This window comes from Acomys russatus, chromosome X, assembly GCF_903995435.1.
Source record: "Acomys russatus chromosome X, mAcoRus1.1, whole genome shotgun sequence".
Lineage (NCBI taxonomy): Eukaryota > Metazoa > Chordata > Mammalia > Rodentia > Muridae > Acomys > Acomys russatus.
Genome location: NC_067169.1, coordinates 49,035,493 through 49,062,630, shown reverse-complemented (window position 1 = coordinate 49,062,630; position 27,138 = coordinate 49,035,493). Strand labels below are relative to the sequence as shown.

The 27,138-nt window shown below is 36.9% G+C and overlaps 1 protein-coding gene across 1 annotated transcript in view; it reads right to left on the bottom strand.

Moving 5' to 3' along the window:
• Ar (androgen receptor) overlaps window positions 1–14,039 on the bottom strand; it is a 167,313-nt gene extending 153,274 nt beyond the window's left edge. Inside the window, exon 1 of the mRNA XM_051142056.1 lies at window positions 11,437–14,039. Within this exon, the coding sequence (XP_050998013.1) occupies window positions 11,437–12,992 (1,556 nt within the window). The 5' untranslated portion in view covers window positions 12,993–14,039. The remainder of the gene's footprint in view (window positions 1–11,436) is intronic.
• Window positions 14,040–27,138: the final 13,099 nt, after the last annotated feature.

The window sequence follows — 27,138 nt, the reverse complement described above, 5'->3', positions numbered from 1 at the left end:
ATTTATCACTCTTTTGGATATCTTGAACTATTATTTTGGAACCTACAGCAGCTTCATCTCCCTGCTTCCCATTTATTCCATAGCCCTTTCCTTGAAGAGATGAGTTACCAAACAAATGTATCATGTATCCAAAAGTAGCATATGTTATGAAAAAGAGTCTTACTAAAATACTGTGTTGCTTATGTTCTCAGAGTAGTCATAAAGAATACTTAGGATGTCCACTGTAACTATAATACTGTGTTCTATCACTCCTTAGTCAAACTAGTCATGTAGGCCTCTATCTTTTGTCATACCTAGTGCATCCCTTCTTTAGGCTATTTGTGCCTGATTTTTTTTTAATCTTGGATAATCACATGGCTCACTTCTTCATTTCCTTCAGGTCTCTCTCTTCTCAAGTATTACATGCTCAGTAAGGCCTAAGCTGACTAACAAATATAAACTGTGACTTCACATCATTAGTATCTATCCTCTTCACTCTGCTAATCTAGTCTGCATGGCACTTCTTGTCATATTCTCATGTCTTCCCTCATTAAACTGTCAGTTTCAGGGTGGGATTCGTCACTGCCTTTTCACTGAAAGTATAGAATTTGGTATGTGGTATATGTTTAATAAATATTAGTTGGATAAATATACTCTATAAGAATATCAAAGTTATTGACTGGTCTTACTAGTAGACAGAGTCCTAGAAACCTTTAAGAGATTCACCAGTTTCTATTCTTGACATTAGTTGTATTTCTTTGCATCTCTGAATTTCACCATTTCTAGCTGTAAAGTAAAAAAAATTATGGAATAAAATCAGGAACTTATATAGACTGAAGAGTGAAATCTCTATCTGTCTCCTTTGAATCTCTTTTACTGAATATTAAATTTCTTGAACATACTTGTGAACATTATTATAATAGTTTCAACCTATACCTTTTTCAAAATATAAATGATTATATAACTTGAAATGTGGTACTTTAATCACTTCAGCATTGTTCTTTTTGTTCAGCATTGCTTTGGCCATCCAGTGTGGGTTTTTTCTTCCATATCAATGTTAGGCGGTTTTCGTGTATGTTTGTTTGTTTTTTAATTTCTGTAAAGAAAGTCATGGGATTTTGATGGGTATTGAATAGAAAATTGTTTGGGAAAAATGTTCATTTTCAAAATATTGAGTCTATTACTCTATGAGCATGGGGAGTATTTCCATCTTATAATCTCTTTCTTAATCTTTTTGTCAGAGACTTATTGTTTCCACAATATTGAGGATGTAAAAAAAGAATGGGTATGGTGGACAGTCCTATCTAGTCCCTCATTTTAATATGATTGTTTTAAAAATGTTTTCCAATTAGGACTTTTATAATGAAGGCATGTCTGTTTTTTGTTATATGCAAGTATTTTAATGAGAATTTTGAGTTTATGTTCATCAGGGATATTAGCCTGTATTTTTCTTTTGTTGATGCATCTTTACCTTGTTTTGATACCAGAGTAATACTGGCTTTATAAAAGGAGTTGGAAAGTGAATCTTAGCTCTGAATCTTTAAATTTGAGTATCCTGAAGTAACCCCAGATGTCAGCAAAATAAAAAGGGGCCATTTTCTCTAGAGCAGTTGTTCTCAACCTTTCTAATGCTGTGGCATTTAATACAATTCTTCATGTTGTGGTGTCCCCTAACCATAAATTTATTTTTGTTGCTACTTCAAAACTGTTATTTTGATACTGTTATGAATTGTAATGTAAATATCTGTGTTTTCAGATGGTCTTAGGTAACCCCTGAGAAGGAGTTGCTAGACCTCCCAAAGGAGTCACAACCTATAGGTTGAGAAACCACTGCAAAAAGAGGGTGGGGTGAAAGAAGGATGCATGTACTATGAAAGGGTAAAATGAACAAAACCAGTGCAGATATTTTAACTGAGGAACAAGGAGGAAGAGTACTGTAGGGGAAAGAGAAATATAGTAAGGGTGTTTGTAAAAGACAGTGAAACATGTAATTTCATAAGCTTACTTAAAATATATGAATAAATATTAATACAGAGCTGTAGACATGCAAATAATGCTCACCTCAAGAACCATAGACTGACGAAAAAATACCCAAGGGAAATTTCCCTTTGAGTAATTCATCATAGAAGTTCAAGAGACTCTCAAAGCAATGTAGACTATTGCTTCTGGCCTTCGTTGCTACCCTGAACCTTAAAATAGGAGTTTATTACTGAAGGCACCACGCACTTTGGATACAGGACTTGAAGGAAATGAGCTGGCACTGACCTAGAAGCCTCTCTGGTGGGTAGCTTTCATAGAATCCAAAGGTACTTACTATACAAACTTCAAAGACAGAAAAACAGTCAATATTCCTACCTAGTTTAAAGCCTTGAACCAACAATGACCAGCCAGTAAAATATTGTTAATGATACAATCGTGGTCCTATTATTTTTTTCTCTCCTTCCTTGAATTATTTCAGTTGCATTTAATCTCTTCCTTCCCTGAGGGGAAAAACTCATTTATTATGAAACTCAAAGCAAGCCTCTGTATCACATGAAAACTTCAGTGTAGAATTACTCTTGATCTGGCCATCACACTGGATGTTTTCCTTGACTCTCACACCACACAATGACTCAGTAATTACTCTGAATTTAATACATTACTTATATTATTGCAGACATCTCTAGTCAAAGACAAAAATATATTCTCAGCAAAGGCAAAGACAGTCAAAAAATTGTGGAATAAGCTAGTAATTACTGTGACTTGACTCGTAATGTTGAATAAATAGAAATAGTGTATATATATATATATACTTGAGTTCAGTCATATCTGCATCTATTTCCTTTAGCCTACACTGACCCAGGTACTTTTCAACTACTTACTTCATTTTAATATATCAATACCATGATGCTATTTTTCTTTTTGTTTTTAAATATTTTTAAGTTCTTTGAAAGCTGTAGCCACAGTGATAGCTCTCAGTTGAGTCTTCATTAAAAAACAAAACCAACAATAACAAAAAGCACTATACACCCTTCTGACAGAAGCTGGGAAAATAGCAGAAACTTAATGAAAAGTGGTCAATTGACAGAGACTTGATTTTATCCTGGAACCTAAGACCTCCTACTTACTAGCCAAGAAATTGATAACTCACCTAAATTCCCAATTTGGTAGATTTAAAAAAAATAAAACTTTATTGGGGATAATCCTCTAAAGGGAGTTATTTAACCAACTGGACCATACATTTTTCTGGGCTACTAGCAGTTCAGTGAGCACTCTCTCTTGGCATACTGCAGCTGAAGCTGATTATGTGCAACTGTTACACTAGCATGACAATGAAGCCAAGTTTCTGTACCCATATAAATCTTTGTTTCTTGAATGTGGTGTACATCACTGAAAGTTTATATGAGCACAAATATACCGTTTCCCGATCTAGATATACACAGCATAAGTAGTATAGGCATTTACTTTTATTCAATATACAGTATATAAAACCATAATATGACTTTGGCTATTTTCAGAAATTTAAAAATAACCCAAATATAAGGCATGACTTTTGCAGCCTAGTTTAACTTTGTTACTGTCTCATGGTAATTTCGTATTTAGCACTCAAAGTGTTCCTCATTCACTTGCTAATAGTTAGCTATCTGAAATCTAAAACAAAGGACAATTAGCTGAGTATTTACAAACAATGTTTTTATCCTGGAAATGGATAGCATTACTAGTTCTAATTGACAGTTAAGCTAGATAAAACTTATGTTTCTTCATCTAGATAAGATGAAATGAAGCATGCTCTCACAGGGCACTAGAAGAAATTCTTCCTATTTAAATATTTGAGGCATTAGCATTTCTGGCACATAAGGCAAAGTTGCAACTTATAAACCTATTTTAAAATCTCATAGATTTTAAAGCAGTGATAATGAACAATTTAAAAAAAATCAAAAGACAATTATATTTTTAATAACATAAAAATACTGAGGAATAAATTTGACAAAAAGAAATGCAAAATTTACATTCTGAAGGCTAAAAATTATTTTTGAATAAGGGCATAAATATTCATTTATCAGAAGAGTTGACAGCAATAATCTCCAGAATATGTAATACTGGCAAAATCTCAACAAAAATTCTAGATTGTTTCTGTGTAGAAATTTACAAGATGATGCTAAATAATATGAAGGCTCAAGGAACCTCAAGCTTCCAAAGCTATATTGAAAAAGAACAAAGTTGGAAAAACCATATGTCACTTAAAAACTTAATAAAAATGTACAACAACCCAAACAATGTAGAAATGAGATGAGTAAAGATATATAGATCAGAGAAAATAGCTGAATGTCAAGAAACACTTCACACTCATGGTTAATGGTTTTGCACAAAAGACTTCTGAGACAGTTAAACGGGACACAGGTTCAACAAGTCATTCCATAATAACTGTATATCTACATGCACAAAAATGGGACTGGTCTCTACTTCACAACATATATAAACATTAAATCAAAGTTGATTGAGGATCAAAATATAAATAACTAAAACTTGAAAACTCATAGAAAGAAACATAGGTATATATATTTTTGCTTTAAGATTTTAAAAAGCATCTTAATACATAACACTAAACATATAATCCAAAACAGAAAAATGATAAACTGAATTTTATCAAATTTAAAATGTTTTCCTTGAGTGGATACTGTCAAGAAAGTTGTAAATATTCACAAATCATAATCCATTAAAGGATTTTTATCAAAAGATATATTTAAGGACTCATAATTCATTGTCAAAATGACAGCCCAACTAAACATGAGCAAAGAAAATGCATAGACATTTTGTCAAAAAAAAAAAAAACAGAAAAAAACCCATAAAAATATATTGAACATTATTAGTGGTTAGAAAAGTACACAATTAAAATGACAATTAGATATCACTTCACACCCACTAGGTAACAACCACCATCACAACAATAGTATGATGGGGCTGGAGAGACTATTGAATGGTAAAAAGCAATCTTCCAGATGACCCTACTCCATATCAAGTCCTCACAACTTTCTTCCAGGTGATCTGATGCCCTCTTTTGGCCTCCATGGACACCCAAACTTGTGCATATATGCACAGACAGACAGACAGACAGACAGACAGACACACACACACACAATTAAATAAAATAAACGTGATAATAAACATTAACATGATATGAAGGACATGGCATGTTTAATAATGCTCCTTGGTTTCTAAGGTAGTGTGGACACTTTTGAAAACAGCCTAGCACAGTCTTGTAAAATTAAAAATATTGGTATTGTATGGCATAGTATTTCTACTACTAATTATTTACCCAAAAGATTTTAAAACATTGTACATGGGGGATGGAGAGATGGCTCCATGGTTAAGAGCATTTGTTACTCTTGCAGAGGACCCTGGTTTGGTTTCCAAAACCCATATGGTGGCTCACAATCATCCATAATTCCAGTTCCAGTGAATGAGGCACCCCAGGCATGGATGTGGTACACATTCACATATGTAGGCAAACATTCATATACATAAATCTAAATTTTTAAAAATGTGCATGAATGTTTGTGGCAATATTATTAGTAATGCTCAAATGATGGTGACAGTCATAATTTCCATAAACTGAAAAAATATGACATAATTTGCAAAATAAGATGTGCCCATGTTATAGAGAGTTTTGGTAGCAAACTGTCTTTGTCATCTTCTCATTTGGAAAGCTACTAACCTGCACTCCCGGCATACTCAGGTAATTAAGTTTATTCCTTTTCAAGTCTCCGATGAAGTTGAAGACCAGGTAGCTTAGTTTTACAATGAAGCTTAGTTGTGTAGGGGTTAAGATGCTTTTAGGTCTAGATAGATGTTTTAAGTTGATAATGACAAGATATGATGGAGATTGATTTACATTCAGAATTCTAGATGCACCAAGAGAGGAAAGAGGTTTTCTTCAAGGCTGTCAAATACAAATAGCCAAAACACTATTACTAATGTAACATTAATGTGACATTTATATAATTCCTGATTGTGTCATGGTTCTTCTTGCTGTAGGTAGTTTATTGTATATATGTGTAACAATATAAATGTATATGTAAAAAATAAAAAAAATTCATCTGTGAAAAATAATGAAGCATTGACTATGTGGTTTAACATGAATGAACCTAGGAATCATATAAAAGAATCTAGTCACAAAAGAACTAGTATTGTTCTATTTAGATAAAATGGCTGAATTAACAAATCCATAGAGACTAAGCAAATTAGTGGTAGATCAGAGTTAAGAGTGAATATAGGTTTTTGAGGGGGTCAGTAAAATGTTCTAAAAGTGCATCTGATATAGATATATAACTCAGAATGGACTATAAAACACTGAAATGTGCCCTCTGCATAGGTGAATTGTATGGATTGCGCATTAGGTCTGAATTAAGCTGTTGCTAACAAAATAGAACTCTAATACTACATGATCTAAATTGGCAACATTCTCTACTGACCAGTAGCACTTTCATGCTATAAATTTATCTGAGTGAGCTATTCCCAACCTTTATGTGTCTGGCAGATTGGCAGCAATCAATGTGAAAGAGAAGAGAGGCATCATACATGAGTTTGTAAACTATAATTTGTGCCCTCTCAGCTCTGTGATGCAGATATTATATGCAGCAGCCCTTACTGAGTAGCAATTTAAAACATTAGAACTAGGAGTGACACTTCCAGATACCTCATGTTCTACCTCATAGAGGTTTCCCAAAATTGACAACAGCTATAAAAATGTAACTTTTTAATATCCTGAATGCTATCAGGGGAGTTAATATAACAGTAAGTACCTTACTGTCCAATTTGAGGTTATTTGAGTATTAATGAATAAACTTAAATATACTGTATATGTGTAAAAATGTATAGTTTTCTTATATACCATGAAGAGCAGCAAATGGTGGTAATTTTATGACATTTCAGTACTCATTATTTAAAAGTCAATGTTGTTTTTAGGATGATGATAACTCTGCATAAATGAATATCACAGAACCTGATGAACTGCTGACAAGGGAAACTAAAGAAGAATGACTTGCTTACTATTTTCCTTTGTTTATCAATGATCATTTGTATGTAGCCTGAACACCCTCATATGAAGACAAGCACTGACCTAGACATACAGAACAGATGAATACATAGATACAGATTCAGGCAGAATTTTTGGGAAAGGGAGAGTATAATTATTCTCAATGTCTGGGAGAAGATTATCACTTGGGCCAATAGGAGAAAAAAGACAGAGATGAAGATAGGATGTATAGATAGCTCAGTGAAGAGGACCTTGGATTCAAACTCCATTTCTGCAAGACAAAGACGGACAGACAGGCAGACAGGCAGTCAGACAAACACACACACACACACACACACACACACACACACACACACATGCACACCTGGAGTGGGAGGCAAAATATTGCACTAAATCTTCCGATTACAGAAACTGTATCCCACAACTTCCTCAGCAACCACTGAACCTGGCTCTAACCTCCAGGTAAAAATGTCCTGCTATGCGGCTATTCATTTTACAGTTCCTTCCTGCAGTCTAGTGTAGAGGGTAGTTTTGGCTTCATCTGATCTCTTACTTGCCAGATTTTCATTGAAGAGATTCTTTAGAGGCATGACACAGGTATAATGAGAAAAAAAAAATCCCAAGAAGTAAAACAAGGAGTCTGTATTTCAATGTCAACGGCATGAAAGGAGAGGAATAAAAGAAAATCAGGCTTAGGCAGCATTTGGGGGAAGCTTCAGACAAAAAAAAAAGGGGGGGGGGAGATAGTTATGGGTTGGGGAAAGATTTTCTTTTCACTCCCTTACCAATATCAAACCATGTAATTTCTGTGTGTTTATTATTACTATCTTTCAGTGTCATGAGTTCAGATCTGATTATAAATTAAGCTTCTTGTTTTGTCCCACTTAATCTGTATTCTGTTTCTTGCTTAAGCAGAGCTCCAAATAGTTAATGGTCTCTATATTCTATATCACCATCACTACTACTACTACTACAGTAGTAGTGAATGATCCATGTTCTACACACAGGATACCTCCCAAGGGTGCCTATTGTAGTGTACAAATCAGGAAATAAAAGAATTCTTTGTTTTGAAAGTACATACGTAAACCAGATGAGAAAATTAAAATAGTGAAGAATAACACTGAACATAGAAAATTCAATGTGCCAGCAAATTCAATATATTATTTCCAAATATCACCTCAATGAATGAAACTCTGATGAAGTAAAATTAACAATGCCAGGAAAGTTCTAAGCTGCATAGAAAACATTTTCTACTGTTGATACCAAGCTGAGAGTGTTAGTCTACATAAGAGGGTTTTCCATAGCTGTATCTTGTGGCTACTTACAAATGGATGCCAATGGCCTCAGTTATTTGATGTTTGGGTTTGGATGACTGAGACACAGGAAGAATTCAGTATGGTTTTGCTAACTACAGAGAAAGGAGACTTTCTCCATATACTGATCCTGAAAGCTACAGGCAGAAATCATCCCTTGATCCTAAAGCCAAATTTTACTTTACAAAACATGCAAATCATTCCTTATGTGATAGCTGGGGAAAAATTGCTTGGTAACTAGGAAGGAGAGTGGAGATGAAATGGGAATTGATAAAATGTCGGACTAAGAAAAAAATTAAGAGCAGCACTTGCCAATGTCAAAGCACTACTAAAATAATGTCTCTTATGGACGCTGGAACAAACACGCAAAAAAAAGTAACTTCCACTCTGCATCTGAGTAATTTCTCTAAGCCCCAACTCAAAATCTTCTATGGGCTCTCTAGAGCTCTAGTTTGTGAGAATCCATGTTTTCCACAGTATTGTGCTGCAAAGTTGTAGTCTTGTTTGATCTCTACAAGAAAACAACAGCTCCATAAAATATCATCAGGCTTGGAAACAAAACCCATTACTTTTATTTTTCTTTCTGTTCAAAACATATGCTAAACCATGTAAAACAAAGAATAGGAATACCTTCAGCTTCTGCCTTCTCAGTAGAAATGTTGCTGATGTATGTATGTGGCTAGTAAAGTTAAAACATTTTTCCTTCATATAACTAATGCTCATGGTCACACACAATTGAAAAAAGTTACGAGAAGCTTCCAGAATTTTGAGACTGTAAACTCAAAATCAGCACACAATGCATGTCTTCCAGAGGGAATGAGCTTGCCTTTAAAAAGCCTTTGCTTTCATCCAGTTATGTCCCTTACAGTAAGGGGAAACAAAAGAAAGTCAGAAAATACTTCTATTTTAAAGGTTGCTGGCAATCAGATGGGATAAGTTAATTAATTTCCAACAAAATGATTTTCTAGAACCTAGAAATGGAATTTGTCAGCTCACTTAGATAGGGATTTCATTGACTAGCTAAATTCTCACCGAGCAACTTCAAGTGTCAATGAAGCTTCAAAGTATAATGATCATCTTAATAGAGAGGGGGCCCCTGCCATTAGGAACTGAGATAACATCAGAATACACACTACAGAAATGCTAGGAAGTATTTTTATTCCCTTGGCAGAAAGTCAGAGTGGATTTTCAAAAATGCATCTTCTAAAACAAACACAGAGAACTACTACTTTCCTTCTTGTTACGTGAGCAAGTTGGGGTGGGATATCCATAAGAAGGGTGGCTGAAGCAGCTAGGCTTAGTATCATGCTAGGTTAGGAAGCACTTTAGACAGTCCCACTCCGAAAACAAGTTTGTAGTAAAAGAGAGACTCCGTTCTCTAGTTGACAACCCTAGAAAAAATTAACCATACTGAGTAAATCTATTCTCATAAAATGAAGACCTTTTATCCCACAGTAAAATCCATCACAAAAATAAACACTCTAACTTAACTGGAAGAGATTTAATGATAGTAAATGAATCTTTGAAAATCCAATAAGACAAACCTTAAAAACAGAATACAAGCTGTGATAAGAAACAGTTTCTTCAACAACTCAGAAAAGAGTATTTTATGAAAACCTAAGCTCTTTTTTTTTTTCATTTTTGATCATTGTCCTAACAACCCAGAATAATAAAAGACTACAAACTTTTAGAATTAAGTCACCAAAATTATGGTCCATCTAACAAAGAAATTCTGGGGACATCACAAACGAAAGAAAAGCACTTGAGAAACAAACATAAACCCATGGACAACATGAGCAGCTCAGGAAAACCAACCCTACGAATTAAGTACTCAGCCAATACTTCGCCTTATCAGATAAAAAGATTATCTTAACTTAGTGGGGAAAACGTTTCAACTAGTCTCCAAGAAGCTCAAGAAGCAGTAGGAAATACTTTTAATAAGGTGAAATTGCCCGCCACTTTTCTCCTGTCCTAATTAGAAGTGTGAGGCAACATCATGGTTCATAGGTCACTGACAGTTCTTACTCAATTTCTTAGCATGAGCAACTCATGTTTTAAAACAAAAATATGTCCTTAAAATGAAAAGTGTAATGAGGCGCCTTACTCCTCCCTCCCCAGTATAAATTTCTGAGCACACTCAAGTAGCAGGGCATGCTTTACTGTTTTGTTTTGTTTTTAACACTTTTGTGAGTCAAACTCAAACCTGCTTAAATTATTCATTTACAGTACATTCATTTATTTACAAGTCTAATGCAAGCCTCAAAAAGAGACCTCTGATGTGTCCTAATCTACAGAAAGTAAACACTTTTCAAGAGAAAACTGGCCCACACAATTACTCCCAACAATCAGCCAATACTGAGAAATCCGTAAGAGGAAAGTGTGACCAGTGTTTACAGTGAAAGTAATCCCTTCTAAATGTACCTTGTTGCATTCTCTAGGCTGACCTCTAATTAGAGAACAAGTCCCGGTTTCTTACTGGGAAGAAACTGTACTGCTTCACACCGCAGTCCCTCAGCAACCAGGGGCGGCTTTTCTCCCCCTCTGAGAATTGAGAATTCTATTATCTCTCTTTGAAGGATACCGGCCGAAATCAGTTTTTGCCTTTATTTTCCTTTTATTATGCCAAGATCATTCAGGGACTGGAAGTTGAATACTAACTGACCCATAGATCAAAAACTGACCACATTTCTGATCGTGTTTCTAGGATTCTGAGGAAAGCAGGAAACAAAACAAAACAAACAGAACAAAAACAGTGAAGGGCTGACGAGGCGTCATTTCTGAAAATGGCTCATGCAATTGCCTTAAGTTAGGAACCCATGGAACTAGGAATATCAGAAAGATCTTAATGGAGGAGTTTAGGAGGCTGGGAGAATTGTACAGGAAATTCACAGGGCACATATTAGCACCCGGTAGCACAGCAAAGATTTCCTGGGCTTAGGTGGAACATTTCACAAGAGGACAGTCCCCAGGAGGGCTCCAGATGTAGGACAGCCTTTCCTATAGAACTGAACTGAGCTGTTTTAGGATCCCTTAGAAAGTTCTCTTGGTCGGGAATGCCTAGATCCTCCAAAATGCAAACTGCTGCTCTCTGCCCTTGGTCACAAGGCTGCATTTTTAGGAGAAACTTACCGCATATCCCCATAAGGTCCGGAGTAGTTCTCCATCCAAGGTCCCATCTCACTTTTGACACAACTGGGACCAGGATAGGGCACTCTGTTCACAACTCCACCGGGGTACCACATTTCGGAGGCAGAGAAGTCACCCTCCTGGCTTGCCAGCCCCTGAGGGGGACGAGAGTAGCCATAGGGGGCTACAGGCCCGGCTTCGTTTGGGCTGCTGCTGCCACCCCCGCCTCCTTGCCCATATAATTGGCCTTCTTCAGCAGTGAAAAGAGTGTGCCAGGAAGAAGAGGCGGCGGCTGGGGGCGATCCAGTGCTGGGTCCAGCTACGTTCCCTCCATGTAAGTTAGCCAAGTCCCCATAGCGGCATTGCGCTGCTGCCGCAGCAGCCCAGGCGCTGCTGTAGTCCAGTGGGTTCTCCAGCTTTATGCGGGCGTGTGGATGAGTAGGGGGCGGGGGGTGCGGCGGCCCGGACAGAGCCAGCGGAAAGTTGTAGTAGTCGCGATTCTGGTATGCTGCTGCCTCTTCCACTGCTCCGGACTTATAGAGCGATAGAGTGGACGGGATCTCAAGTGTCCCAGAGCTACCTGCTTCACTGCTGCCAGAGCAGCCCAGGCTCTCACCTTCCAAGCCTTTGGCGTAACCTCCCTTGAAAGAGGAATACTCAGCAGTCTCTTCAGAGCCTTTGCCCGGGCCTTCGTCCAGGGGAAGACCTTTGCATTCGGCCAGTGGCGCACAAGGAGTGGGACGCACCGCGGGTGGACCTCCCAGAAGCGACGCGTACATGCAGTCTCCCCGAAGCTGTTCCCCTGGACTCAGATGTTCCAATGCTTCCACACCCAATCCCATGGACACAGACACTGCTTTACACAACTCCTTGGCACTGTCAGATATGGTTGAATTGCCCCCTAGGTAACTCTCCTTGGAGGAAGTGGGAGCCCCGGTGGCCTCCCTTGCTCTGGCGCTATTGCCGCTGCCTTCGGATATTACCTCCTGCTGCTGCTGTTGCTGCTGCTGTTGCTGCTGCTGCTGCTGCTGTTGCTGCTGAAGAAGTTGCATGGTGCCAGCCTCACTCAGGATGTCTTTAATGTCGGCGGAGCAGCTGCTTAAGCCTGGGAAAGTGGGGCCCAGCAGGGACAACGTGGATGGGGCAGCTGAGTCATCCTCATCTGGAGGAGCTGGTGGCTGCTGCGGCAGCCCCTTGCCAGGAGCTGTGGCAGCCCCAGGCTCTGGGAGGCAGCCGCTCTCAGGGTGGCCCTCAGAGGCTGACTGCTGCTGTGAAGGCTGCGGTTCCTCCTCCAGGGCCAGGTAGCCTGTGGGGCCTCTGATATGGGCTTGGGGAGAGCCATCCTCACAGTGCTGCTGCCGCCGCCGCCTCCGGGGGCTAGTCTCCTGCCGCTGCTGTAAACAGGCGCCGGGAGGTGCTATGCTAGCGGCCTCAGGGTGCCTAGGGCCCGGGTTCTGGATAGCTTCGCGCACGCTCTGGAACAGATTCTGGAAAGCTCCTCGATAGGTCTTGGACGGGGGCCGTGGGTAGACCCTTCCCAACCCTAACTGCACCTCCATCCTTGAGCTTGTCTGTATCTTCCACCGAATTCCCTTATCCTGCCTCCTCGTCTCTGGCTCTGAAGAGTTCTACTGACTGATGATGTAGTAGCTGCAGCTAGCTGCCCACCTGCGGGAAGCTCCCGGAAAGAAGAAAACTTGCAGGAGGGGAAAAGAGCGCCCAGATAGCCTCAAAGTCTCCTGTAAAGGAAGGTACGCGCTAAACAGGATCTGCCCTGCTAGTTTCACAGTTTCTCCCTAAATACTTGAAGAACAGATTAAAAGATGCTCAAAGGTTGACGGGGGAAAGGAAAATCCTCTGCCTTCCACATTCAATGTCCACTGAAGCAGGTGCAAACAAGAATTGGGCTATTTCCTTTTTCTTTTCTTTTAGCTTTTGTTTTGCTTTCGACTACTGAAGCCCTGGCTGCCTCTTCATCTTTTGATTTCTAGCTCCACACGCAGGGTGAGGGGCTGGCAGGAGGAGGTGCAGGGGGTAGAACCTGGAATCAGGGACTCTCCTGGCGGGCGTGCTGTCGCTTCTCAGTTTGTGGGTTCCCAAAAGCCTTCCTTGCAATGTGCAACAAGCTTGCCTGCTTTCAGCCAAAGGGAGTTACCTCTGTGCAAACTGGCTGGCAGAGCTGGGGGTGTAGGGGAGAGGGTTGGCCAGGAAGCCTGCCTAGTCAGCTTCTGGAGAGGGGACCCGGGAGGGGGTAGGGGGTAGAGGGGAAGAGGACAAAAGCAGCAGTAGTCCTACCCGACACTTTCCTTGCTTCCTCTGAGTCTCCCGCAGCTTTTAGAAACTTCACCGAAGAGGAAAGGGCAGCTCCGGGGCGGAGGCTTCGAAGCCGCCGCGCTGCAACAGGCTTTGGCTGTCGCTGGGCTGGGGCTGGCGTTGTGCGTCCCTTCAGCTTCAGTATGGCACTGGAGTGGCTAGCTCAGTTTTTTCCCCCTCTGATGCCCTCTCAGCCTCCAGGTTTGCTCCGGACCCACTGGTTCTCCCAGCAGGCTGGCTCCCTGGGATCTCCGAAGGGGCGCTGAGAGGTGGAAAGCAAATGCAACAGTTTGTGAGTCGGTCCCGCCCCCGCGGGCCGGCCTCCCTGCCTTCCCACCTCCTTTTTCTCTCCCCTCCCCTCCCTCCCCTTTCCTTTTCTCCCCTCCCCTCACCGCAGGCTTGCGCAGGGTAGCTTTAGAGACTGAAGTGCTGGCTGGCATAGTATGGGTGAAGGCTGGAAAGGCTTCGTTGTAGCCTCTGAGGACCCCGCTTTCCCAAATACCCCTTGTTTTTTGGAACTAGGCTTTAGGCTCCAGAGCAGAAGCTTTAACTTAGAGCGATTTTTAACAGACAAGTCTAAGGGCTCTCCAGAAGGCTAGAACAGGCCAGATTTCATCCCTAAACCCAATCCCAAAACAGATTCTTGGAGATGGGAGAAGGAGGAAGGGGCACCAGAAGTACAAGCTACCTATAGCTGTTAGGGCTTTTTCCAAGGTCCACCAGGACAAGCAGAAGGGGCACTCCCAACAGATTAAAGAACAAGCTGCAGCCAAGACAACTCTTGCTGAAACCTTTGAGATTCCCCAACAGGGTAGATAGATAGAAATTCTTCACAGCATGCCATTTGCTCTGGGAATCCTGGGCCCTAGAAACCAGTGGTCATTTCTACCTTATTTCCTACCGTTCTTCCTTTTGGGAATTATCTGTACCGGACACTTTTTACTTCTCCAGACTCGCAAAGGTAAAAATTACACAGACAAGTGTAAAACCCCAAATGTCAAAAGTACTTGTCATGCACACCATGAACCTTTCATTTTGTCCAAAGCTTTGTTTGTATAGAAGCTTTTAGAGTTAGAAATTGTTTGCTCTTGAAAACTCCTGTCTTAGGTAGAGAAATTACAGAGGGCCGTTCTTTCTTTTGATGGATAGGTAGGAGTGAAGATGATGTAGGACACTGCAAGTGTAAAGTCAAGTTGAGCAATAGAAAGCTGTAAGGGTAGACCAACACAGAATATTTTCTTACGGAAAAGCTGTAGACCCCTCACTCATAAGTGGGTTATATCTCTGAATCTGTCCCAGCAGGCACACAGAATTTGTCTTGTGAGACTCACGATGTATTTATTTGTTTTTATTTTTTGTTTGTTATGATTTTATCTTTCTTTTGAGACAATGTTTTGCTTTGTATTCCCAGACAAACCTTGAAATCATGACCCTTCTGAGTCAGCTTCCCAAATTCTAGGGGTGGTGGACTGTACAGTCACTCGGGCCATTTCTGAATTTCCAGGCTTCGACATTGAGGGGGAAAAGCTTTGTCCTTTGTACTGAGAGTTTACCTTAACCAAAGGAGTTAACTGAAACCTCAAGGGGGAAAGGAAGTATGTGTGATCAACTGTATTTCACAGATGAAGTGAAGCCAGGGCAGAACATAAGCTAGCTTTCCACTCTTCTGCTACATTAGTTGTACTCTCATCAGTTCTACAGCTCTAAGGAAATGGTCATAAAATAATTTTTTTAGGAAAAAAATGCCCTATGTGTACATCTACATGCCTAGGTTAAAAATTATCTGCTGAGAGTGTAACAGGTGAGGCCATACTGTGCATATTGTATTGTTTGATTTTCTTAGTTTCACAAACCATTCCTTAGGACACAAAAAGCAAAGTTATTTAAAAGCTATCAAACTGCAAAATGGCTAATTTTCAGTACTCTAGTGTAGTATGTTGAAATGCACAGATACTTCAAAGATTTTCTTCGAATAGGCATAACAACCTCACATCTACAAAAGCTTTTAAACTACTTTAGTGAAAGGGAATTAAATCAATTGGAAAGATGATAGAATGGAATGAATATATGTCTTGTCTTAAAGCCAGGAGAACTGTTTTTTTGTTTGTTTGTTTGTTTTTGTGAAAGAGACCACTAATAGCAGTGAATGAACAATGACAAAAGAAAACAGGAACGTTTGTAAAAACTAGTAAAAATTAATGTGAGAAATAACTCACTTTTCAATAAAAGGAAGCACAATAAATATTCAAACCCAAGAATGAAATAGTCTGAAGTTTAAGTTGCTACCACAGCATCAAAGTTGTCTTTATAGTTATTCTTACAGAAAATTGAGGCTAAAAATACCTCCCCTAAGAAGGCTGCTGTGACAAGGAAAAGAAATAAAATGTTTAAAAAATATTTGTGAATAAGGAAGCTTTCTAAAAGTCTAAAGGATCTCTTTTTACTTGCAGACACACACACACAGAGAGACAGAGAGAGAGAGAGAGAGAGAGAGAGAGAGAGAGAGAGAGAGAGAGAGAGAGAGAGAGAGAGAGAGAGAGAGAGAGAAGGCCAAAGAACTACTGTGGATGCAGTTCCTCAGTTGCCACCTAACATGTTTCTTTTTACAGGGTCTTTGACTGGCCTAAAATTCATCAAGTAGGCTAGGCTGGCTAGTTAGGCCCTCTTCCTTGCTACTCAAGACCTTTCCAGATTGATTAGTTTTCCAAGTTTTTTTTTCCCCCTTAACTTCTAAAGTGAAGGAAACTCTCACCAATTATATCATCCCGGGCAAAGTTGACTACTGTGATCATACTATGGGCAAATAGATTATTTGAACTTTGTTCTCTGATCACCATCTGAGAAATTTTTTCAATTTTGATTTTATGATCAAGAGACAACTGCTGATGGATATGATAGGAGTTAGTACTTACACAATGTTTTTCTTTCACTTCCTCCCACTCTCTTTTCCCCTTGAAATATTTTTAGCAGTTGAATAGACTCCATGGTGTTCTCCCAGGTCATTTGAGTTCATAGTAAGTATCTCTACAAGTTCAGGGGGCTTTCAGAATGGAATCTTCCCTAGCCTTTTCTCTGGAAAACTAAAACAAGTTAACCTTTGGGAAATGATGTATAGTTTCTTACTCTTATTAGTATATTCTGAAATATTTCGCAAATCCGATTACTTTTCTTAATCTCGCTGCTTCTAATACAGTTCAAGGCATTTCCATTTCCTTCCTGGACACATCTTCTTTTGCCAATCAGTTCAGCAATAAACTGAATGCATTTAAAGCTGTACAAATTGCTATGTTTTGAAGGTTGTTATTAATACATGCAACAGTGGATAATACTATCTTCATTCAAGATACCAATTTCATGAATGGGAATGCATTCTTTTGTGCTTATTTGTATTCTGTCCCTTCTACACTCCTACTCAGGCAGCTGATGATTTTTCTGTCAAGTATAGATTAGCTTGTGGGTTTTTTTCAGAGTTTATAATAATGGAACATTTTTGTCTTACATCTTTTGCTAAGCATAATGTTTTGGTATCCATCTAAACTCTTATATTGGTTACTACATAATTCTTTCTTTACTGCTAAGTAATTTTCCATTGTATTCCTGTACAATAACTTATTTAACAACTCACTCATTCACAGATAGATGTATTCTTCTGTGATGGGGAATTACTAATAAATGCAATATAAACATTAGCACAAAACTCTTCATCTGGACATATGTCTTCACTTCTCATAAATAAAGTAATACTCAGAAATTTATTGGGTGAGTCATAGGGCAGGTATATGTTTTCTTTTGTAAGAAAAGGCCAACCTGCTCTGAAATAGTTCCACAAAATTGGATTTCAAAATTTCAACAACACCTGATATGGCCAATGTATTTAATACTAATATTTTAATCAGGTAAATGAAGGATCTTTTGCTGAACTTGCTTTTATTCAATGAATAGTCATGCATAATATTTAATATTTGCTTATGCTTCATTTGTTTGTTTTTGTTTTAATTAAAATATAATTATAAAGTTTCTTCCCTTTCTCTCTTCTAAAACTCCTTTACTTACTTTCAAATCTATGCCCGATTTTTAAAACTGTGATTGTTTTACACACACACACACACACACACACACACACACACACACACACACAGTGTTTATAAATATATAAATACAACCTGACTAGTCTACTTCATGTGACTTGGACATATACAATTTCAGACTACTTGGTATTGGATAAATAGAGGGCACATCTCTAAGGAAGATTGATTCTTCCTCTGTCAGTAGTTGCTAGCTGTCTGTAGCTGTTTGTCAAGGGGTAAGACCCTTGAAATTCCTTCCTTTCATGTTAGCATGTATACTATTGTAGTTGTCTGGGTCATGTGTAGGAAATCATGGTGTTGAAGTGCCATGAGTATAGCTTCTTGGTTATTTTTAGGAGACACAATATCACAAAAGATTTCCTGGTGCCCTGTCTCTTAATATTGTTCTGTTCCTCCTTCCTTTATCTTCTCTCAACATCAGGTGCAACAGATGTTTTATGCATGTCGCCATTGGGGTTGGGTACCTCATGGTTAGTTGACCTCTACCTTTGAACAGTTGTGGTTTTCTGTAATGGTCTCCATCAGCTGCAAAGAGAAATTTCTTTGATGGGGGTAGGTGGTGAAAGTTACATTTACTTATGTGTGTGTAAGGATAAGTAGTTTGAATATAGTTAGGAATTATGCTAGACTAGTATAGCAGAGGTAATAAGACTTCTTCCAAAATCAATGAACTCACTAACATTGGGTAGTTGTAAGGTTTCCAGTGCCAGTCATAATTTTTCTCCTGTTGAGTGGGCTATAAGTCCAATTATGGATCCATTGGTTGTTATGAGTCGAAGAAATTTAAAAAAAAAAATATATATATATATATATATATATATATATATATATATATATATATATATATATATAGGCTTTTGCTTTTGTTCCTAGGTTGCCTCCCAGAGGTTTAAGGTAAGTCCCCATTGCTAAAGACACCATACACTTCAGACACAGGACTCAAAAGATGCAATCTGTATCTGGCCTGAAAACCTCCTCCCTGACAATTACCTTTCATTGTACCAGAAGTTATTATGAAAGCTGTCAAAGAAGGGGAAACTTCCAGTAGTCCTAAAAAGCCATGATACCTATGAACCACAACAATGGAAAACATAACTAAGGGTGAAATGGTGGCATTTATTTCTTGTTTAGACGAAGACTTTCCTTAATATTTTGCTAATTTTATTCTTATTTTGCTTTGTCTTATTAATATTTTTGAGAATTTCATAAATTAGTATTCTATTTGCATATTTTATGCCTCCTTCTTCCCCTCCAACTCTTCCTGTGTATCCCTCAACTTCTTATCAAATTTATGACTTCTTTTATATAATTATTATTGTTATACACACAGAGAGAGACAGGTAGACAGACAAAACCTGCTGAATCAATTTAATGTTGCTTATATGTGTATATGTTTAGGTCTGACCACTTGGGATTGGATAACCTATCATCCAGCTTGTCCTGGAAAAAAATGATTCTCTTTTTCTATCAGAAGCCATTAATTACATGTAGTTTCTCATATAGGGGTGGGGCCTTGTAAAATTTCCTTTATCCATATGGTCATGTAAGTTGATGATGTCGTTGTACAGGTCTTGTTTAGGTGACAATATTGTTATGAGTTCATGTATGCAGCTTTCTTGAAGTAGATCTTCTGGTTCTCTGTCTCTTATAATCTTCCCATCCTTTATTTCATGACGATCCTTGAGGCTTGGGTGCAGGAGTTGTATGGCAGGCACATCAGTTAGTGCTGAGCATCCTATATAGGTCAGTTGTGATCTGCATTTTATCTGAGTATTTTACAAGATTGACACTACCAAGCATTTGTTTCCTCCTATTGAGTGGGCCTTAATACCAATTGGGTAAATGTTGGTTATCTTCAAGATATAAGTGCCACTATTGCAACAACAATATAATCTTTTCATTCTGGTCATTGTTGTGGTTCATAGTCTTCACAGATTGGAAGGATTATTAGTTGCTTTTCTCACTTGGAGAGCATCTTCAGATACTATGAGAGCTATTTCTTAGAGAGGAGGTTTCCAAGTCAGTTCTAGGTCAATTCTCTGGAGTCCTATGTCCAAAGTATATGATGTCTTTAGCAGTATGGTCTTACATTCAAGTTCTAGGATGTAACCGGGGGCAAGAGCAATAAGCATATATTGTTTTAGAGGGTCGTTTGGATGCTCCTGATCAACAACTCAAAGGGAGGTGTTCCATGCCTGGCACTGGGAATTTTGTAAGATAGTCTTGAGGTGAACTTTATAACCCCAAATGGGGTTACTTCATTTAAATTATGTATATATGTGTTTATATATGTGTATACATAAATAAGTCTTTCTGTGTCTGTTTGTATACTATATAGTCATATATATTACATCTGTATTTTAAGCAACATAAAATAAAAAAAATTCTATGGACTTCTCAAGCATCTGTAGTGTGATTTATCTCTTCACCCTGTCTCTTACATTCTATTCAGGAGAGGGAACACCATCAATAACCAACCAACAAAGAAAAAATATTTTTTTTATATACCAAGTCACAAGCAAAGTAGAGAATCCTTCTAATGCATGCATTAAACAAATGTTTATTATGTACTTATTGTTTGTCAGGCTCAGTAGTAGGTTCTTGGGACTCAGTAATGAGTAATATAATGTGGATCCTTCCTTTGAGTGCTTGTTGTAGTCCAGGAAGAATTGTGAAAATCCATTTAAGTAACTGCATTTGATTTGGATTTAGACTTAGAATACCAGTGATCAAATTCAACCCTCTCTTAATATGTGAACACATATTATTTTTTTTCACATATAAAACAACAAGAAAATATTTTCTCCTACTTTTTCTTCCTGTTCCTCAGTGTTATATTGTTTCTCTTGAGAGCTTTAGATCTGACCTGTCTAATCATTTCTCTGTTCCAAGCTCCTTTCAGAAAAATTAGAACCAAAGCGGTTTTTTTTCCAAAATGGCAGATCTGATCACATAATTCTCTTCTCTATAATCTTTAATTACTTCAGCAAGGAGTTTCAAATTCTTCTTAACAAAAATTAGTGAAGAAAGCCTGGTATTGGAGTCAAACGTTGTAGTAGAGACTGGACCGTTAGATCTACTTAATCAAGTCTCTTTGTTGTCAGACAGAAATGTGACTTCAGTGTTCCAGGTTTCCATTCTTTTCAAGAAAAGCAACATTCCAGATTTTAATATGATATCTCCTGAGTTTTAAATATTTTTGGTTACTACTTCAGATACTTTCAAAACATGATGCAGGCTAAGCCACTGCAAGACAAATAAAGGATATTTGTGGACAGAAATCAGTTTATGGCCTGTCAATCTGTAACTCTGTAGTCTTCAGAATCAAGTCCAAGTTCTATAGCCCAAGCTTAAAAAGTATACCCTAGTGATACCTCAATCTCTCTTTGCAGCCATGTCTTCCACTTCTTTTTCTTGTCAGCCACATCCTATTCCTTGGCCTTTCTAGGCACATATCTTATTCTCCAAATCTGACAAACTTTGGGCCATGCTGTTCTTTTTTTTTCCCCCCTGACAATTTAGTTTTTTCCTTCATGACCAAATGTAACCTATTTTTTAACCACACAGTTCAAACACTGAGTTATCTAGGAAAGTTTATAGATTCTTGAAGCACAATTCATTTTTGTGATACTTTCTTTTTCTCTTTTAAATCAGGTATTTATCCTAATTTCATAGATACAGATCTTTCTATTCAACTAAGGAATATTCCTTCATTTGTATTTAATGTCATTATTCATAGTCATGTTTTGTTTGTTCAAAGTATAAGTGGAAATCCTGTTTGTGAAAGGTACTAGGGCAGGCACTAGAACTAAGAGTTCTAATTGTCCCATTCAACCAAAATAAAGGTATAAAGCATTAAATTACAAAATTGAACCGAGAAGAAAACAGTTAATTTTGTCCACACCTCAGCTTTTTGGCCACTAATAATAATTCACAAAAAATCTACTGTGTTATATTAGGTTCACAGAACATTGAAAATGAGTTGTTTTACATATAACATTGGATGACTAGTATTCATTTTATAGATGACACAATTAAGTCTCAGGAATATTAAGTAATTTACCCAAGATCAAGAAACTTATAAAATGCAGGGTCAGATCTGTGAACTTACATGTTTGATTAAAACACACTGATCTTTTAATCTCTATACCTCAGTAACCACTCTAAAGTTATAAAATGGTAGCTTGTCCATTTAATACATGTGGACGGTAGGTGAGCAAAATGTTATGGAATGTTTGCTATAGCAAGACATTCATTTTGAAATCAATAATTGTTTTAGTGTTATATTGGGTGAAAAATAAAAAATATATTTTCAATTTCTCTTAATAGTTTATGTGACCTCTGATTTAATATCTTAATCATTTCTCATCTTGTTCTGGTGAAATAGAGTTAACAGTCATTTCCTTCTTGATATGATAAAAAAAACAAATAAAATAATTAATGTAGACAAAATGTGTAATAAAAATTTTTGTAACTATTTATTGATTATGTGAAAGGAAATATGTATTTTGTAGTTCTTACAACTCTGTGAGAGAAATATGCTTGGTTATTATAAATAATTTTTTCTTATGGTGATGGACACAAGAGTATCATGTGTGCTATCTAAGTGCACTATGGCTGAGTTATCACCCAGCCAATTTTCGCTTTTAACGATGATAATATTGAGGCAGCAGTAGAGCTTGAGGCGAACTCAGTCTGACACAAACAAAATGTTATATTGCCTTGTATGCATTAGCAAACTGGCATTGCCTATAGAGTGTTTACAATCTATGTAAAATTATTTAACCTCAAATTCAGCTGCCAAGGGTAATCATGAGATTCAAAGTTTAAATCCATTTAAATAATTTCTAAATCTGATGGAGGAGACAAAAGTGGAGCTTTCAATAAGATCTCTTCATACACCATCATACATCCACATCTATTCCAGAAATCCCCTTGTCACAATTATTTGCTACAAAATATATTTTTCTGGATAGCAACACACAGAAAATCTTGCTTTACATTTCGATTGCATTATTAATTGACAAAGGAATCAGTACCTTCCAAGTGGAAAAACAATGATTACAGAATAACTGTCATCTTAGGACCTTTAAGGGTAGTCTATTCTGACAAAGAAAACAATGTAAAGGCGCAGGAAAATAAGATGTTTTTAAATTTTAAATTATAATTTTAATTTGAGAATATAAACAACATAGACAGACTCTTGTCCCAACTAACCAAAGGAAATAAAGAGGTGACCCAAATTAACAGAATTAGAAAAGAACAGCAAAGCATTACAATAGGCACCAAAATTTCAGATTATTATAAAAATATACTTTTTTTAAAAATCCATAAAACATTACATTCTAAAATCTAAAGGAAGTGGACAAATTTCTCAATTTATCTAAACCATGAAAGTTACCAAAAATAAATCAGTAACTTAAGTAGAACCATAACAAATAAGAAGACTGAAAAATAAAAGCACATTCTACTAATAAATATCACAGGCTCAAATAGATTCTCAGAGGAATTCTACTATACATTCAATGAAGATCTATTACCAATACTTCTTAAATTACTCAAAAGCATAGAAACAGAAGGAGTACTTCCAAGGTCACTTCAAGAAGCTAGTATTACTCTAATGCTCAAACTAAGTAAAGAAAAAAAACTTATTTCTACCAACAAAGAAAAATATAGGCAAATGTATATGATGAACATAGATGCAAAACTCATCAATAAAATATTTTCAAAGTAAATACAGGCATCTATCAAAAATTATCTAACACCATCAAGTTAGTTTTATTCCAGAAATTCTGGAGTGCTTCAACATGCCCGGGTATAAAATGTGATAAATCATATAAATGGATTTAAAGATAAAAATCACATTATTATCATAATAGATGCAGAAAAGGCCTTTGACAAAATCCTAAATGCCTTAATGATAAAAGACCTATAGAGAGTAAAATTGGAAGGAAAATACTTCAACATAACAAAGACTATATGTAATAAAGTCACAAACATCCTAATAAATCTCAAAAAAATCCAATTAAAATTAGGAACTATCATTGCCTATTATCTCCAGTTTTTTCAATATAGTGCTTAAAGCACTAGTTAAAGCAATAAGACAAGAGAAGGAAATCAAAGGTACATAACTAGAGAAAAAGTCTAATTATCAGTATTTGCAAGATGATATGATAATAAACATGAGAAATCATAAAAATTCCACAAAAACTTGAATAAGTGATCAACAATTTCAACAATGTGACAAATACAAAATCTACTTACAAAAATCTGTAGCCTTTCTATATATATCATCACCAAGCACACCAGGTTATAGAAATATTTTCACTGACATTAGCATCAAAGAAAACAAAACATCTGTAAACAAACCTAACAAAGCAAGTGAAAGACTTCTAAAATTGAAAAATTTAAATCTCAGAAGGAGATAATGAGAAAAACACTATAAAATGAAATGACTTTCCCTGATCATGGATTGTATGATTAATATTGTAAATATACCATTTTACCTAAAGCAATGTACAAATTCAGTGCAATACCAATCAAAATCCTGAAGCATTCTTCATAGGAGTAGAGAAAGAAAGAAAGAAATGAAATGAAAGGAATATCTGGTATAGCCTGCACAATTCTAAGAAAAGCAAACAATGCTGGAGTGATGGCCATTCCATATATCAATATATTACAGAACTATAATAATAAAACATAATTATATTGGCACAAAACAGAAATGTAGAATGATGGAACTGAAGACTGAAACATGAGTGCTTAAAACTACAGCCATCTGATATTTGACTAAGATGTGAAAACATAAACTGGAGAAAAAGCAGCATCTTCAACAAACGGTGCTTATGTTTGAAAAAATGAATATACACACGTATGATAATGAAATAGACCTTTGTCTATCACCCTATACAACTTTTAACTCCAAATGGCTCAAACACTTTTGAGTGTAACTTGACACTCCAAAACAATGAAAGCAATCACAGTACCCTTCAAGATACAGGTGAAGAAAATTTTTTTCTGAGTAAGACACCATTTATCCAGGAATTAAGAATAATAATTGATAAATGGGACATCATAAGACTAAAATGTAACTTTTGTACAGCAAAGGAAACAATCCATCAAATTAAGAGTAAGCCAAAAAATGAGAGAGAATCTTTGCCAGGTGTTCATCTCTCAGTGATTCAATATCAAAATTATATAAAAGATGAAATATCCAAAAAACCAAATGATTAAAAATAAAAACAAATTATTTGTGGATCTAAGAAAGATTTATCAAAAGAAGATGTAAACATGGCTAAAAATATTTCAAAGGTGTCCATTGTCTTTTGAAATTAGGAAATTGTAAATAAAAATTATTCTTAGTTTTCATTTCACCCTACTCAGAATGACTAAGATCAAGAATACAGTTAAAAACAGATGGAGGTGAAGATGTGAGGAAAGGAGAGCCCCTATCCACTCTTGGTGAGATTGTGAATGTGGTATAGTCACTCTATAAATCTGTATGGAAACTCTTCAAAAGGTAAAAAAGTAAATCTACTAGATGACCCAGATATACCACTCTTTGTCACATGTCCAAAGGATATTCTACTCCAGACTGCTTGTTCAGACATATTGCCACTCTCTTCAAAACAGCTAAGAAACGGAAGCAAACTAAATGTCCTAAAAGTGATGAACAGATAATGAAACTGTGGTACACTTACACAATAAAATACTGTTCAGATATAAAGAAAAATGAAGACATGAAAATTTTTGGTAATTTGATAGAACTGGAAAATATTATATTGAGTGAGGCAACTCATACCCAGAAAAACCATAGACTCTCTCATTTGTGATTCTTAGTTCCAAATCTTCAAATGTGAGTATATAACCTGGAGTAACCACAGAACTAGAACAGTCAAAAGGGACCATGGATGTACATGTGTAGTGAGGAGAAGAGCTGTAAAGAGATGAATATTAGGGTGGGATGTTAGGAATTAGGAAGGAGGAAATAAAGACAAGAGACTTTAACCTGGGAGCAGAGGGTAATACACAGGAAGCAGAAGGGATAAATAACACTAAGCATGTTTGAAGAGGCCATAACAAACATTATTTTATGTTCATTTTAAAATACAGATATAATATACACATATAATTAAATGAGGTTATACTACTTGAGGTGACAATGTTCCCCCAAGGAGTCATAGACTGATAAAACCTAGAAGATCTTTAAATTTTTTGTCAGGTGATTCCATGTAACCCCCAAACCAATATAAGCTACTGCTATTGCCAGTGATTATTACTCAGAATTTGAAGGTAAGGCTCTATTGCTCAGTATACCACAGACTTCAAACACAGGTATTATAGGAATTAAGTTGAATGTGACTCAGAAGTCTTTTACATGAAGACTAGCTTGCATAGTAGTGGAAGATCTTATTCAAAGTATCAAGTTGGATATTCAATCACTATCTAGCAGTGGTCTCTATGAACCATAAGCAACAAGATGCAATGTTGGTACTTATATCCTGGCCATGACCAACAGTTTTATTAGTGGCCTTAAATCCCTCTTAATAGGAAGAAACTCATACATCTTAGGGGAGCGCATACTACAGCCACTTTCAGAAATTTGTGTAATTCCTAACTACATTCTAAATATGTGTACTTATTCCCACAGATAAGTGTAGCTCTCACTCTACATTAAAGATACTACTTTTCAAGCTGGGCATGGTAGTGCATGCCTTCAATCCCAGCACTCAAGGAGGCAGAGGCAGGTGGATCTCTGTGAGTTCAAGGCCAGCCTGGTCTACAAAATGAGTCTTGGAAAGCCAAGACTACACAAAGAAACCTTTCTTGAAAAAAAAAAAACAAACAAAAAGGAGAAAGAAGAAGAAGAGGAGGAGGAGGAGGAGATGAAGCAGCAGCAGCTATTTTTCCACATCAGATAGAATCTAGTGCAGAAAGCTACAATTTGTCAACATTAAGATAATAGTTGACTATATTTTGTACAACCCCAATTGTTACATCTACAACATAGTTCCTCTACTTATGGACCAGACAATGTCATAGAAAATGGGACAGAAGGATTGTAACAAACAGAGGACTAAGACAGGTACTGTGGGAGTATCTTTTTTTAGATAATAATTTTATTTATTTATTTTTCTTTTGAGATTATAATATTATCACAATATTTCTCCATTCCTGTTTCTCTCTCCAAACCCTCCCATATACCCCAGGTTGTTCTCTTTCAAGTTCATGCCATCTTTTTAAAAATTAATTGCTATTGTAGGCATATATATATATATATATATATATATATATATATATATAT